Source organism: Bombina bombina, chromosome 1 (assembly GCF_027579735.1).
Source record: "Bombina bombina isolate aBomBom1 chromosome 1, aBomBom1.pri, whole genome shotgun sequence".
Taxonomy (NCBI): Eukaryota; Metazoa; Chordata; class Amphibia; order Anura; family Bombinatoridae; genus Bombina; species Bombina bombina.
Window position 1 is genome coordinate 972,434,212 of NC_069499.1, and position 16,994 is coordinate 972,451,205.

The 16,994-nt window shown below is 40.1% G+C and overlaps 1 protein-coding gene across 1 annotated transcript in view; it reads right to left on the bottom strand.

Moving 5' to 3' along the window:
* Window positions 1–16,994, bottom strand: part of TAF4 (TATA-box binding protein associated factor 4) — a gene marked incomplete in the record, with an annotated part of 557,264 nt that overhangs the window by 214,529 nt on the left and 325,741 nt on the right. The window contains 1 exon segment of the mRNA XM_053705882.1: window positions 2,171–2,285. Coding sequence (XP_053561857.1) covers window positions 2,171–2,285 — 115 coding nt within the window.

The following is a 16,994-nucleotide window of genomic DNA, read 5'->3' on the forward strand; positions in this document are numbered from 1 at the left end:
GGTCCAACTGTATTTGAGGAGACAAATCTGCATAATCCCTATTCCACTGTCTGAGCATGCATAGCTGCAGTGGTCTGAGATGTATCCGTGCAAAAGGGACTATGTCCATTGCCGCTATCATTAATCCATTTGTCTCCATGCACTGAGCTACAGATGGCCGAGGAATGGAATGAAGAGCTCGGCAAGTAGTTAAGAGTTTTAACTTTCTGACCTCCGTCAGAAATATTTTCATTACTACCGAGTCTATTAGTGTTCCTAGGAAGGGAACTCTTGTGAGGGGGGAGAGAGAACTCTTCTTGATGTTCACCTTCCACCCGTGAGACCTCAGAAAGGCCACTACAATTTCTGTGTGAGACTTGGCTTTTTGGAAAGTCGACGCCTGAATTAAGATGTCGTCTAGATAAGGCGCCATTGCTATGCCCCGCGGTCTTAGTACCGCCAGGAGGGACCATAGCACCTTTGTTAAAATTCAGGGAGCAGTGGCCAACCCGAAAGGGAGAGCCACAAACTGATAATGCTTGTCCAGAAAGGCGAACCTGAGAAACTGGTGATGATCTTTGTGGATAGGAATGTGTAGATACGCATCCTTTAGATCCACGGTAGTCATATATACACCCTCCTGGATCATTGGTAAGATTGTCCGAATGGTCTCCATCTTGAATTATGGGACTCTGAGGAATTTGTTTAGAATTTTGAGATCCAGGATTGGTCTGAAAGTTCCTTCTTTTTTGGGAACCACAAACAGGTTTGAGTAAAAACCCAGCCCTTGTTCCGCAATTGGAACTGGGTGGATCACTCACATGTTTAGCAGACTAGTAGTAAGACAAACAGGCTTAGAAATCACTTTAATCAAGTAAAAACAGACTTTGCAAAAAACGGTACTGTGCCTTTAAGAGATAAAAAAGGCACACAATTTTCCAAAACAGTGCAAAATGCAGCAAACTTTTCGAAATTTTCACAGTATGTACCTAAAGCATTAGTAAGATTGCACCACTAGCAATAAAAACGATTAACCCCTTAATGCCCAAACCGGATCAATAGTAAGCAACAGACCGGTTGAAACAACTTCAGCACCTTGCCACAGCTCTGCTGTGGCCCTACCTGCCCTTAGGAAACAGCCTGAAGTTCTAGTTAATTTAACTGAGCATCTGAGGTGCAAAATTAGGCCCCTCCCACCTTACTCCGGTGCTGTGAGGCCTAAAGAAACACTCCTAAGTGTTTTAATAATAGCCATGTGGGTAACAACCCCTGAAAGAAACCCAAAGGAACCTTCAAAGTGTCATAAAAAACGATATTTTTCAATAAAAAAACGTTTGTCATTAAGTAGTGTCAACTAGCATAAATTAGCCCTGTAATGTAAGCTAGCAATTCCATACATAGTCTCTGAATACAGCTTACCCTTCCCTTATGGGGATCTTATCAGTCTTTTCCAGCATTATCACAGTCTTGTCTAGAAATAAATGACTGAACATACCTTATTGCAGCCTAACCTGCAAACCGTTCCCCCCCAACTGAAGTTTTCTTGTACTCCTCAGTCCTTTGTGGGAACAGCAGTGGATTTTAGTTACAACATGCTAAAATCATCTTCCTCCCTGCAGAAATCTTCATCTCTTTTCTGCTAGAGAGTAAATAGTACACACCGGTACCATTTAAAATAAACTTTTGCTTGTAGAAAATAAAAACTACAATTCTAACACCACATTCACTTTACACTTCCGATTGCTTAGAGCCGGCAAAGAGAATGACTGGGGGGTGGAGCTAGAGGGGGAGCTAAATGGACAGCTCTGCTGTGTGCTCTCTTTGCCACTTCCTGTAGGGAAGGAGAATATCCCACAAGTAAAGGATGAATCCGTGGACTGGATACACCTTACAAGAGAAAATTATATATGGAGTACCTGTCAACATATTTTTAGGATATATGGAGTACCTGTCAACGTATTTTTAATTAAAAAAACAGGATCATTGTTTTAATGCTGTTCTCAACAAGGACATAATAAATGAACTATTTCAAGATATAATTCTAAAGAAAACTATACAAATTTAATTAATAGGAAATAAGTTCTAGCCAAATCCGGTAAGTACCAATATCGACAAGTATTTTCTTGCCCACAGTGGTGAAGAATTCATAGTAAGACAACATACAAAATATGAGATGTTTTAGGTTACTAACCTGAACGACCCTCCCCCTGGCTCTTTTATTTTGTTTTTCTGCATGGATGCCTGCAGTGTGGATAACGTGGACATTGTTTTGCCGCCTGGTAACACTGTTGGCTTCACCACTGGGACTGCAAGTGAATCAAAACCATAAAACAGCAAAGTCAGCTTAATGTCTATAGAAAATTTAAACAAACTGCAAACCTATTTACCAAATAATTCTGCAATTCAAGGATGTATATATAGGGTGTACCATCCACTGAACCTTGAAACCTTTTAAAAATGTAGAAGTTTGTGGAGGTTAACCCCTTCACTACTGGGAATTTCAGAGAAAAACTTGCCCAAAATACCGAAGAATTTTTAGCATTTTGCCATCACTCCATTTATACAGAAATAGAGCCTTGTTTTTTTTTACTTACCTATCAAAACTATATATATATATATATATATATATATATATATATATATATATATATATATATATATATATATATATATATATATATATATATATATATATATATATATATATTTTTTTAGTAGACAACACAAGGTATTGGCCCATTTTGGTATATCTCATGCCACTTTTTCACCGCCAAATTACTTTGGGTTTCACACTGAAATTATTTACACACAACTATTGGAGACATAAGACAAATGGACGTTAAAGGTTTTCTGGGGTCCCCTTTGTTTAGAAATAGCAGTCATGCATGGCTTTGCAATTAGTTTTTAGCAATTAGGAGGCTGCTAATTGCAGCTGTGCACCATAAAAGTTCCCGGCAGTGAAGGAGTTAGTTGGTTAGAGTAATACAATTTCAATACTGGGATTATCCTCCCACCTGACACTTCCCACCCCCCTGATCCCTCGGAAACCGCTCTCTCCCCTCCAATAGCAACAGTCCTGATCACCATCTTAAGTACTGGCAGACTGCCTTGTAGGATCGCCCCCTTACCCGCCCACCTCCCTGATCCCTCCCAAACAGCTCTCTAACCCTCCCCCCCTCTTAATGGTGTCCTTCATCTTAGGTAATGGCAGCTGTCTGCCGGTACACATTTTTTTTTTTTTTAAATAATGTATTTATTGTTTTTAATTGTTTTTCAGTAGTGTTGGGGGACACTACCCCCCCCCCCCCCCGGATTCAACTTTTTTTCTGTAGCGTACATAGCGTCCCCCTCCCTTTCAATTTTGTTTCCTGTAGGTAGGGTTCCAAGCCTCCCTCCATCTTTCCCGAACCGCCCACTGCCACAAACTGAAAATCATTACAGACACTGACACACACTGTGTCACTGTCTGTAACTATATGGCAACATGCTTTAATTTGATAAACGGAGCTCCGTCTCCATATAAAGACAGATGCCTGCAGCCCAGGAAGAGCAGCTCTAGGTTGTCACTTGACAACAGCGAGCTGCATGGACTTGCTTAAAGTCAGTCGTATATATACAGCATGCAGTACGATGGGTTATGTTATTGTATGATATATATATATATATATATATATATATATATATATATATATAAAAACACACACACACATCCAAGTGGCGCAAGGGGTTATTTATCCATATACAATGAGCTAAACAAGGGACTTTTAACTTAAGGATACAACTACTACTCACCATGCTATTGTTTTTCCTACTGTGCCTGCAGCTCTTATCAAATCCATTCTCTTATTTTAACCCTCTACAAGTGCTGGTAAGTAACGTTCTGAATATTCACACTGGGTGCTGCCATCTTGGAGTTCTTGCACCCTGTCACAGAAGCGCTACACATTTGTGTTTTGTGGCTTCTTGACAAGCCATATTAAGCGCACACAGAATGGAGTGGAAACTGTACATTTTTGCAGTGGCTATATTGTTTTTTTAAATATTTGTTATGTAACTTTAAAACTGTGTAAATCAACTGCAAAATTGCAATGCTTCCTCTTTCTATTGTTCAAAACCCAAAGCACAAGGAACAGCTATCAAAAAGCCAGCATCACCACTGATCTGTGAAAACGCACTGCTTCTATCACTGGATACACCAATACACAGGTTACAAGATGGTGGCGTCCAGAACAAGATGCTGAGCTTTAGAAACTTGCTTCGGTAATGGGATAAAGTAAGAGAATGACTTCTGCAGATAGAGGAGGAACAACAATAGTAAGATTATAGTAGTAACTATGCCACTGTAGTTGTACACAGCAGTTTAATGTCCCTTTAAATCAACAAATGTAGCCAACTTGTAGAAAACTCATAATTAATAAGAAAAATAAAGTCTTGGTAATGAAAGCAGAATCATAAGTTTGGTACTGATCTGAAAATAGCACTTGTGATTTCTTGAAGATGCCTTCCCTTCCTAAATGTAAGTAAGTTTAAACTTTCTACATGTGTTAGTTCACATAGCCAGCAAAGTTTTACTAACACAAACAGTATTGTTCCTGAAAACAATCCTAGGAAAAAGGCCATGCAACTGTATTACACAACAAAAAAATAAAAAATAAAACATCAAATCATACTTACTGAAATTGACATATAATACACTATCGCCTAGATTTGGAGTTCTGCGTTAGGGTTAAAAAGCAGCGTTATGGGGTCCTAACGCTGCTTTGTACAGCCTGCTGGTATTACGAGTCAGGCAGGAAAGGGTCTACCACTCACTTTCTTTCCGCGACTTGAGGCTACTGCAAATCCCCTTACGTCAATTGCGTATCCTATCTTTTCTATGGGATTTGCCTAACGCTGGTATTACGAGTCTTGGAAAAAGTGAGCGGTAGACCCTCTACCGACAAGACTCCAACCGCAAAAAAAAGTCAGTAGTTAAGAGTTTTATGGGCTTACGCCGGAACATAAAGCTCTTAACTACAGTGCTATAAAGAACACTAACACCAATAAACTACCTATTAACCCCTAAACCGAGGCCCCCCCGACATCGCAAACACTATAATAAAAAATGTTTAACCCCTAATCGGCCGACCGGACATCGCCGCCACCTACATTACAGCTATGAACCCCTAATCTGCTGCCCCTAACATCGCCGATATCTATATTATATTTATTACCCTCTAATCTGCCCCCCCCCCCAACGTCGCCGCCACCTACCTACATTTATTAACCCCTAATCTGCCGACCGGACATCGCAGCCACTATTATAAATGTATTAACCTCTAAACCGCCGCACTCCCGCCTCGCAAACACTATAATAAATTTTATTAACCCCAATCTGTCCTCCCTAACATCGCCGCTACCTACCTACAATTATTAACCCCTAATCTCCCGCCCCCAACGTCGCCGCTACTATAATAAAGTTATTAACCCCTAAACCTAAGTCTAACCCTAACACCCCCCTAAGTTAAATATAATTTAAATAAAACTAAATAAATTTACTATCATTAAATAAATTATTCCTATTTAAAACTAAATACTTACCTATAAAATAAACTTTAATATAGCTACAATATAACTAAGTTACATTGTAGCTATTTTAGGATTTATATTTATTTTACAGGTAACTTTGTATTTATTTTAACTATTTAATAGCTACCTAGTTAAAATAATTACAAAATTACCAGTAAAATAAATCCTAACCTAAGTTACAAATACACCTAACACTACACTATCAATAAACTAATTAAATAAATTACCTACAATTATCTAAACTAAAATACAATTAAATAAACCAAACTATAATACCAAAAAAAACAAACACTAAATTACAGAAAATAAAAAAAATTACAAGACGTTTAAACTAATTACACCTAATCTAAGCCCCCTAATAAAATAAAAAAGCCCCCCAAAATAATAAAATGCCCTACCCTATCCTAAATAACAAAGTAATCAGCTCTTTTACCTGTAAATAAAAATACAATACCCCCCCAACATTACAACCCACCACCCACATACCCCTACTCTAAAACCCACCCAAACCCCCCTTAAATAAACCTAACACTAACCCCCTGAAGATCTCCCTACCTTGAGTCGTCTTAGAAACATAGAAACATAGATATTGACGGCAGATAAGAGCCATAGGCCCAGCAAGTCTGCCCCACCTTACCTAACAGTATAAACTTATCTAGTTCGTAGGATAGCCCTATGCTTGTCCCATGCATTTTTAAAGTCCCCCACAGTGTTTGTTGCTACTACCTCTTGAGGAAGTTTATTCCATAAATCAATCACTCTTTCTGTAAAGAAGTGCTTCCTCAAATTACTCCTGAATCTACTACCCTTTAGCTTGAGCTCATGACCCCTTGTTCTTGAATTTTCCATTTTATGTAAAATACCCACAGCCTCAGTTTTACTAAACCCTTTAATGTACTTGAAAGTTGCTATCATATCACCTCTTTCCCTTCTCTCCTCTAAGCTATACATATTTAGGTCATTGAGCCTATCCTGGTAAGTTTTATTTTTTAGACCATGTACCATTTTGGTAGCCCTCCTTTGCACAGATTCAAGTTTGTTAATATCCTTCTGAAGATATGGCCTCCAGAACTGCACACAATACTCAAGATGAGGCCTAACTAATGATCTATAAAGTGGCATAAGAACCTTACTATTTCTGCTGCAAATACCTCTACCAATACATCCAAGCATTCTGCTAGCCTTACTCGCTGCCTTACTACATTGTTTACTAAGTTTTAAATCATCTGAAATAATAATTCCCAAGTCCTGTTCCTCGTCTGTAACAGTCAGTAAAGTGTCATTGAGTCTGTAATTAACATTTGGATTTTTCTTCCCTAAATGCATTATTTTACACTTTGCTGTGTTAAACTTTAGATCCCAGTCGTTTGTCCAATCCTCCAATTGTTGTATATCACTTCTCATTTTGTCTACCCCCCCTGGAACATCCACTCTGTTGCAAATTTTTGTATCATCTGCAAAGAGACATACTTTCCCCTGTAGCCCTTTGCTGATATCGCAGATAAATATGTTAAACAAAACAGGCCCCAGAACTGACCCCTGAGGAACACCACTAGTAACAGCCCCCTCTGCTGAATGAACTCCATTTACTAAGACACTTTGTTTTCTGTCCTTAAGCCAGCATTCCACCCAGTTCACAATTTTTGAATCTAGACCAAGGAGATATAGTTTGTGAATAAGTTTATTGTGTGGGACGGTGTCAAATGCTTTGCTGAAATCTAGATATGCTACATCAACTGCTCCTCCCTTGTCTAATACTTTTGTTACATAATCAAAGAAGTCAATTAGATTAGTCTGACATGATCTCCCTGAAGTAAAACCATGCTGATTTTGGTCCTCTAAATTGTTTGTCTTTATGTAAGTCATAATTCTTTCCTTTAAGAGGCTTTCCATTAATTTCCCTACTACTGAAGTTAAACTAACTGGCCTGTAGTTGCCAGATTCTTCTCTACTGCCCTTTTTATGAAGAGGTATTACATTTGCTATTCTCCAATCATCTGGGACAGCTCCTGTTAATAGTGACTGATTAAACAGATCAGTTAATGGGACAGTTAGCACTGAACGAAGTTCTTTTAAAACCCTTGGATGAATATTATCAGGACCCACTGCCTTTGTAACATTTATTTTTGATAATGCTAACAAAACCTCATCCTCTGTAAAAAGATTACTGTTAAGCTTGTTTCTATTTTGCATAGCATCCCTTAATGTAGACATTGTATCTTCACAATCTTTAGTGAAAACAGAACAGAAGTAATCATTGAGACAGTCTGCAATCTGCTTATCTCCTTCTATTATTCTACCATCAACTGATTTCAATTTTACTATTCCTACCTTATTTTTTCTTCTTTCACTGATATATCTAAAGAATGTTTTGTCCCCATGTTTTACTGACTGTGCTATCTTCTCTTCTGCATGAGCTTTAACCTTCCTAATTAACTGCTTAGTCTTTTTTTGTTGGAGTCTCCATATTTTCATATCATCATCTGCTTGTGTGTGTCTTCACTCAGCTAAGCCGAATTCTTCATCCAAGCGGGGCAGAAGAGGTCCTCCATCCGGTTGAAGTCTTCATCCAAGCGGGGCAGAAGAGGTCCTCCATCCGATTGAAGTCTTCATCCAAGCGGAATCTTCTATCTTCATCCATCCGGAGCAGCAGCTTCCTGAAGACCTCCGACGCGGAACATCCATCCTGGCCAATGACTTCCCGACGAATGACGGTTCCTTTAAATGACGTCATTCAAGATGGCGTCCCTCGAATTCCGATTGGCTGATAGGATTCTATCAGCCAATTGGAATTAAGGTAGGAAAATTCTGATTGGCTGATCCAATCAGCCAGATTGAAGTTCAATCCGATTGGCTGATCCAATCAGCCAATCAGATTGACCTCGCATTCTATTGGCTGTTCTGATCAGCCAATAGAATGCAAGGTCAATCCGTTTGGCTGATTGGATCTACTACCTTAATTCCGATTGGCTGATAGAATCCTATCAGCCAATCGGAATTCAAGGGACGCCATCTTGGATGACGTCATTTAAAGGAACCGTCATTCGTCGGGAAGTCGTCGGCCAGGATGGATGTTCCGCGTCGGAGGTCTTGGAGGACCTCTTCTGCCACGCTTGGATGAAGAATTCGGCTCGGCTGAGTGAAGACGACTCAAGGTAGGGAGATCTTCAGGGGGTTAGTGTTAGGTTTTTTAAGGGGGGTTTGGGTGGGTTGTAATGTTGGGGGGGGTATTGTATTTTTATTTACAGGTAAGAGAGCTTATTACTTTGGGGCAATGCCCCGCAAATAGCCCTTTTAAGGGCTGGTAAAATAGCTGATTACTTTGTAATTTAGGATAGGGTATTTTATTATTTGGGGGGGGCTTTTTTATTTTATTAGGGGACTTAGATTAGGTGTAATTAGTTTAAACTTCTTGTAATTTTTATTTTCTGTAATTTAGTGGGGGTTTTTTGTATTTTAGTTTAGATAATTGTAGGTAATTTATTTAATTAGTTTATTGATAGTGTAGTGTTAGGTGTATTTGTAACTTAGGTTAGGATTTATTTTACAGGTAATTTTGTAAATATTTTAACTAGGTAGCTATTAAATAGTTAATTATTTAATAGCTATTCTACCTAGTTAAAATAAATACAAAGTTGCCTGTAAAATAAATATAAATCCTAAAATAGCTACAATGTAACTATTAGTTATATTGTAGCTATATTAGGGTTTATTTTATAGGTAAGTATTTAGTTTTAAATAGGAATAATTTATTTAATGATAGTAAACTTATTTTGTTTTATTTAAATTATATTTAACTTAAGGGGGTGTTAAGGTAAGACTTAGGTTTAGGGGTTAATAACTTTATTATAGTAGCGGCGACGTTGGGGGCGGCAGATTAGGGGTTAATAATTGTAGGTAGGTGGTGGCGATGTTAGGGAGGGCAGATTAGGGGTTAATAAAATTTATTATAGTGTTTGCGCGGGAGTTCGGCAGTTTAGGGGTTAATACATTTATTATAGTGGCAGCTATGTCTGGTCGGCAGATTAGGGGTTAGTAAGTGTAGGTAGGTGGCGGCGGCGACATTGGGGGGGACAGATTAGGGGTTAATAAATATAATATAGGTGTCGGCGATGTTAGGGTCAACAGATTAGGGGTTCATAGCTATAATGTAGGTTGCGGCGGTGTCCGGAGCGGCAGATTAGGGGTTAATAAGTGTAAGAGGAAAAAGTAGGCAGGCACTGCTTCAGACCGTTGAATGTAAAAACATATATAATGCTTTATTGAAGTTCCAAGTAAAAACAACAGCACATGCAGACAGGCAGTATAGGAGACTAATAGTCTAACATGTTTCGCGCCTCCAGGTGCGCTTACTCATAGACTGACGTCTATGTCTATACTCTAACTCTTTATAGGCCTAGGAGGTGACTAATATTAACCCCCTCTGGTCTAAGCAGAGAAAAACAGAGTAAAAACAATATCCTGATGTGACACTGTATGTTAACTGCTAGATAAATTGAATAAAAATATGCATAGACCTTAGCTTCCTAAGACGTAACACAAATGTGATCAGGCATTATTATATAAAATATGCTACAACACTACAAAACTGTTGTTGCATAGAATGCCTAAGCACATTTATCAGGACTAAACAGAACCAGACATTGCGTCTCTTTTATATGATATTATATACATTTGTATATAGTATTCTGTACATAATGATTGAGACTTGACAATAACACTAATACTAATACTATGTATCAATAAAAAAAGTTTATGTCGCATTCTCGATTCATACCATGTGGTAGACGTGTGCACAATTTTAAGATCCAATAGAGTTCTTTTTTCTCTAGGATTTTATCCCTATTACCACCCCTAGGTGGCACTTTAGCAATGTCTATAATTTGGAATGACAGACTGGCTTTGTTTGTTAAATGAATATTATTAAAATGATCTGCTACTGTGGAATCTTTACTGTAGTTTTTTACATCTCTTACATGTTCATTGTAGCGTGTTCTCACAGTACGGGTAGTTTTACCTACGTACTGTAAAGAACAAAGATTGCAAGTAAGTAGGTATATGACAAATTTTGCACCACAGTTGACATAGAAGTCAATAGAATAAATTTTCTTATTAACTTGACACAAGAAAAAATCCTGTTGAAGGATATTAGGACATGCTAAACAACTTCTTGTTCCACATTTAATAAGTGTAAGGTTAGGAGGTGTTTAGACTCGGGGTTCATGTTAGGGTGTTAGGTGTAGACTTAGAAAGTGTTTCCCCATAGGAAACAATGGGGCTGCGTTAGGAGCTGAACGCTGCTTTTTTGCAGGTGTTAGGTTTTTTTTTCAGCCAGCTCAGCCCCATTGTTTCCTATGGGGATATCATGCATGAGCACGTTTTTCCAGCTTACCGCTACCGTAGGCAACGCTGGTATTGAGGGTTGAAGTGGAGCTAAATTTGATTCAACGCTCCCTTTTCTGAGGCTAACGCAGCCATTCAGAAAACTTGTAATACCAGCGTTGTCTTAAGGGTGCGCTGGGAAAAAAAAGGCTCGTTAGCACCGCAGGTCTTTACCGACAAAACTCCAAATCTAGGTGTATGTCTCTAAGCAGAACCCACCAATGAAAAATTGACCTTTAAAACTTTCACACGTATAACCAGCTTGCTACCTACCATCCTTGGAATAAAAACAACTGTAATGATAGGGAAGGAGGCTTGGTGAGTAATACTTAGGAAAATGAGCATAGATAGGAAAGGTTGTCTTGGCTCACCTAGACTTTATTTAGGAGCCAATACAGAAGAAAGAAGTTTCTTTGTGGAATAGGCCTCAACAAATGCTCACCTATCCAACTAAAAGTGTTTCAGAAATTTATAATGAGAGGACCACAATACAGCTTTACATAGGTTCCTCAGAGAATGTCTGTTTCAGCTACCCAAGTAGTAGAAACTGCCTTTTTAGCGAAAGCTTTAAGTCCCAATGGCACAGGGGCTTTGAGCTCATACTAGAAAACTAGATGTTAGTGCCTTTGCTGGGGCCCAGTTTTCATTGACGTTCTCAAAATGGCATTGGCTTCTAAATAAAGTCTACAACTTTTTCTGTATGACAGTTGTTTTTAGGTTCCAACGGGAGACTTCCCATAAAGACCTAAAGGGAAATATCATCAAAGCTTTTGTGGAATGATGTATACATTGGATTAAATAACCCTAAACTTGCTCCTGTAAAGGAAAAATAATAGCCAATCCAATATCTCAAATTTCTTGAAGAAAAGCCTGAAATGCTTATACCTTCACTTGTCTCAAAGGACCTTGGGGGAGATGGAGGCATAAACAAGTCTATTCTGGGAACAATTCTATTCTGGGGGAAAAATGTTTTTGTTTATTCAAGAGTTGTAACAACCTGAAAGTCTGGTGCCTTAAAGTAGCATAAAACCTCATGAGATTGCAAAAGCTTATCAGAGTTAATAGCTGGCACACCTTGTGGGAACAGGCTGGTTATACAATACAAGCATAAAAGTATTTTTTAATATTAAAAGAGGCATTACATTTTTTTGGATGTTATATAAAATAAAAAATCATACATATAAAACAAACTTCATCATTTATTTTGTCCCTTTTTCCTGTAATTAAATTTCTGTTAGAAATGGAAGTGCAGAACACTTATGTTCCATACAGCTATAGGCTGCACACTCTAGTAACCTACTTATATCTGTCCCTAAATGGCCAAAGCAGAGAAAGTAACCTAAGTTACAAAATGGCAGCTCCCATTCTTTTATAGACATTAAAACTTTACACTTATTTTTTCACTATTTAAACAACTAATGTAACTTTAAAAAATACATGTACATCATCCCTTTAGGCAGAATATTTCTGCATATAAGCACCTTTGCATAGCATTCGTTCCCTAGATGGGTAACAGGAACACTGATACACACAGCTTCATGTGATCTGCCCATAAACAAGTACTCCATCAGGCCCATTTATCAAAGGGCTTGCGGACCTTATCCGACACTGCGGATCAGGTCCGCAAGACCTCGCTAAATGCGGAGAGCAATACGCTCTCCGCATTTAACATTGCACCAGCAGCTCACAAGAGCTGCTGGTGCAACGCCGCCCCCTGCTGACTCGCGGCCAATCGGCCGCCAGCAGGGAACTGTCAATCAACCCGATCGTATTCGATCGGGTTGATGTCCGGCGATTCCTGTCCGCCTGTTCAGAGCAGGCGGACAGGGTTATGGAGCAGCGGTCTTTAGACCGCTGCTTCATAAGTTGTGTTTCTGGCGAGTCGGAAGACTCGCCAGAAACACGGCCCTTCAAGCTCCGTACGGAGCTTGATAAATGGGCCTGCATATGTACCAGAGCCAAATCTAAGACAGCAAGAGTTAAATACAATTATCTTCCTGCATAAGTCTAACACCAAGAGTTGCTGCACCCTGAATAAAGAACTACTGCTGTTTACAATACAACATAATTGTTAAACCCAGTAAAAAAAGGGTTAAAATGGAAAGCACAAACACCCCAGGTGGTAATGCTACTTGTGCACTAAATTAAGTAACCCAAAAAATCATGTGGTCATCCCAAAAATGTCTGGTTCCACACTTTTTGGGCTAGCTCCTAGATTTCTTATCCATAAGAAAAAAAATAGGACTCTTGAACTGAAAGTATTTGTATTATGAAACTTGCCAAAAACATAATTTATGCTTATCAGATAAATTAAATTTACTTCCTGGCAGGGAGATTCCACAACTTCATTCCTTACTGTTGGAAATACAACACCTGGCCACCAGGAGGAGGAAGAGACACCCCAGCCAAAGGCTTAAATATCACTCCCACTTTCCCTATCCCCCAGTCATTCTGCCGAAGGAACAAAGAAAAGTAGGAGAAACATCAGGGTATAAAAGGTGCCAGAAGAAATAATATAAAAAGGGAGCCGCCCATCAAAAAAAAAAAAAAAAAGTTACGGGCGGGGTCGTGGACTCTCAATGCAGGAAGGAAATTAATTTATCTGGCAAGCATAAATGATGTTTTCCTTTCATAAAGCAGGGAGAGTTCACAACTTCATCCTTACTGTTGGGAAAACTATACCCAAGCACCAGAGGATACTGAATGAATAATGGGAGGCAACCGAAAAAAGAGGTGGACCCTATTCTGAGGGCACCACAGCCTGCAAAACTTTTCTCCCGAAAGCTGCTTCAGCCGAAGCAAACACATCAAACTTGTAAAATTTAGAAAAAGTGTGTAAGGAGGGCCCGGTAGCCGCCTTACAAATCTGATCCATTGAGGCTTTGTTCTTAAAAGCCCAAGAGGAAGCCACTACTCTAGTGGAATGACCAGTTATCCTCTCTGGAGGCTATCGTCCTGCTGTCTCATAAGCTAAGCAGATGACACTCATCAACCAGAAAGAGAGAAGTCGTAGTAGCCTTCTGCCCCTTACGCTTCCCTGTATAGATGACAAACAAAAAAGAAGATTGTCTGAATTCCTTAGTAGCCTGAAGAACTTCAAGGCACGAACCACATCTAGATTATGAGTCAAACGTTACTTTGCTGAAAAAGGATTAGGACACAAGGAAGGAACAACAATTTCTTGATTAATCTTATAATTCAACACCACCATAGGGAGAAACCCTAGTTTAGTGTGTAAAACCGCCTTATCTGCATGAAAAATCAGATAAGGGGACTCACATTGCAAAACAGAAATCGCAGAAACTCTGCGCGCAGAGGCAATAGCCATTAAAAAGAGAACAATTTAATATCAACAGTATGCATAGGATCAAACAGAGCCTGCTGCAAAACACTAAGAACAAGATTGAGGCTCCAAGGCGGAGCCCAAGATCTAAACTCAGGTCTGATCCTAGCCAGAGACTTAAAGGACTGCACATCCGGAAGCTCAGCCAATTTTTTGTGCAGTAACACCGACAGGGCCGATATATGTCCCTTCAGGGAACAAGCAGATAGGCCCTTCTCCAGTCCATCCTGGAGAAAAGATAAAGTTCTGGCAACCTTAACCTTATGCCAGGAAAAACCACGCTCTTCACACCAGTACAAGTAAGTCCTTCACACTTTATAGTAGATACGACGAGTAACTGGCTTACGAGCTTGAACAGGAGAGTCGATAAGACTCTCAGAAAACCCTCTCTTGGCTAAGACTTAAATCTCCACGCAGTCAGCCTCAGAGAATCTAGATTTTGATGAACGAAGGGACCCTGTATCAGCAGATCTCTGCGATAAGGCAACCTCCACTGAGATGAGGACATCCCCACCAGATCCGCAAACGATGTCCTTCGCGGCCACAACGGAGCAATCAGAATCACAGATGCTCGCTCCTGTTTGATGCAAGCCACCACACGAGGGAGAGGTGGTAACGGAGGAAAAAGATATATGGAGTCTGAACCTCCATGGTAGTGATAGGGCATCTATCAATTCCGCCTGAGGCGGGACGCCATGAGATCTATCTCCGGTGTCCCCCACTCGCTGCATATCTCATCTTAGGGTGAAGAGACCACTCCCCTGGGTGAAAGGATTGCCTGCTTAAGAAGTCCATTTCCCAGTTGTCCACACCCAGAATGTGGATCGCTGACAGCGTACATTTGTGAGTCTCCGCCCACTTTAGTATCTGAGATACTTCTCTCATCTTCAAGGAACTTCTCGTTCCCCCTTGATGGCTGATATAGGCAACCAAGGTTATATTGTCCGACTGGAATCTGATAAACTGGGACGAACCCAGAAGGGTACAAGTCTTCAATGCATTGAAGATTGCACAGAGTTCCAAAATATTGAACAGAAGGGAGGACTCCTCCTGAGTCTACAGACCTTGTGCCTTCTTTGCACCCAAAATGGATCCCCAGCCGGAAAGGCTTGGGTCCGTAGTCACAATCTCCCAGGGCGGTCTCAAAAAGCACGTGCCTAGGGATAGATGATCTGGACAGAGCTACCAGGAGAGAGAGTCTCGACAGTCTGTCCAGTACAATCTGTTAAGACAGATCTGAATGGTCGCCATTCCATTGTCTCAGCATGCATAGTTGTAAGGGTCTAAGATAGAATCTGGCAAAAGGAATGATGTCCATACACCATGAGTCCGATTACCTCCATACACTTAGCCACTGAGGGTCTCAAGGAGGCCTGGAGGGCAAGACATGCACAAATTAGCTTGCAATGGCTCTGATCTGTGAGGAATATTTTCATGGATATGGAGTCTATTATAGTTCCCAGGAAATTCACCCTTGTACATGGAGTAAGAGAACTCTTTACCAAGTTTATCTTACATCCATGTGAATGAAGAAGACTGAGAAGGGACTCTGAATGTTCTTCCGCTAGACGAAAAGATGGTGCCTGTACCAAGATACTGTATAGGTAAGGGGCTACTACAATACCTCATGTTCTGGCAACTGCTAGAAGAGCCCCCAGAACCTTTGTAAATATCCTTGGAGCAGTAGCCATGCCAAACTGAAGGGCTATGAACTGGAAGTGCTGGTCCAGAAAAGCAAACTTCAGGAACTGAAAATGTTCCCTGTGAATCGGAATGTGAAGGTATGCATCCTTCAAGTCTATTGTGGTCTTAAACTGTCCTTCCTGAACCAGACGAAGAATTGACAGTATTATCACCATCTTGAAAGAGGTAACACTCAGAAACTTGTTTAGGCACTTTAGGTCCAGAATTGGACGAAAATTTCCTTCATTCTTTGGAACCATGTAAAGGTTTGAATACAACTCCAAACCTTTTTCTGCTGTAGGTACCGGGACAATTACTCCTAGAGAGGAGGGATCCCGTACGCAACCTTAGAAGGTGGCCCTCTTTTCTGGTCTTGTCGAAAGACTGGGGAGTCTAAATCTGCTCCTGGGCGAATGAGACTTGAATCCTATCCTGTATCCTTGAGATACAACCTCCAGGACCCAAGCAGTGTTAATTTTGATGGAAAAACAGAATTTATGTTTACCTGATAAATTTCTTTCTCCAACGGTGTGTCCGGTCCACGGCGTCATCCTTACTTGTGGGATATTCTCTTCCCCAACAGGAAATGGCAAAGAGCCCAGCAAAGCTGGTCACATGATCCCTCCTAGGCTCCGCCTACCCCAGTCATTCGACCGACGTTAAGGAGGAATATTTGCATAGGAGAAACCATATGGTACCGTGGTGACTGTAGTTAAAGAAAATAAATTATCAGACCTGATTAAAAAACCAGGGCGGGCCGTGGACCGGACACACCGTTGGAGAAAGAAATTTATCAGGTAAACATAAATTCTGTTTTCTCCAACATAGGTGTGTCCGGTCCACGGCGTCATCCTTACTTGTGGGAACCAATACCAAAGCTTTAGGACACGGATGAAGGGAGGGAGCAAATCAGGTCACCTAAATGGAAGGCACCACGGCTTGCAAAACCTTTCTCCCAAAAATAGCCTCAGAAGAAGCAAAAGTATCAAACTTGTAAAATTTGGTAAAAGTGTGCAGTGAAGACCAAGTCGCTGCCCTA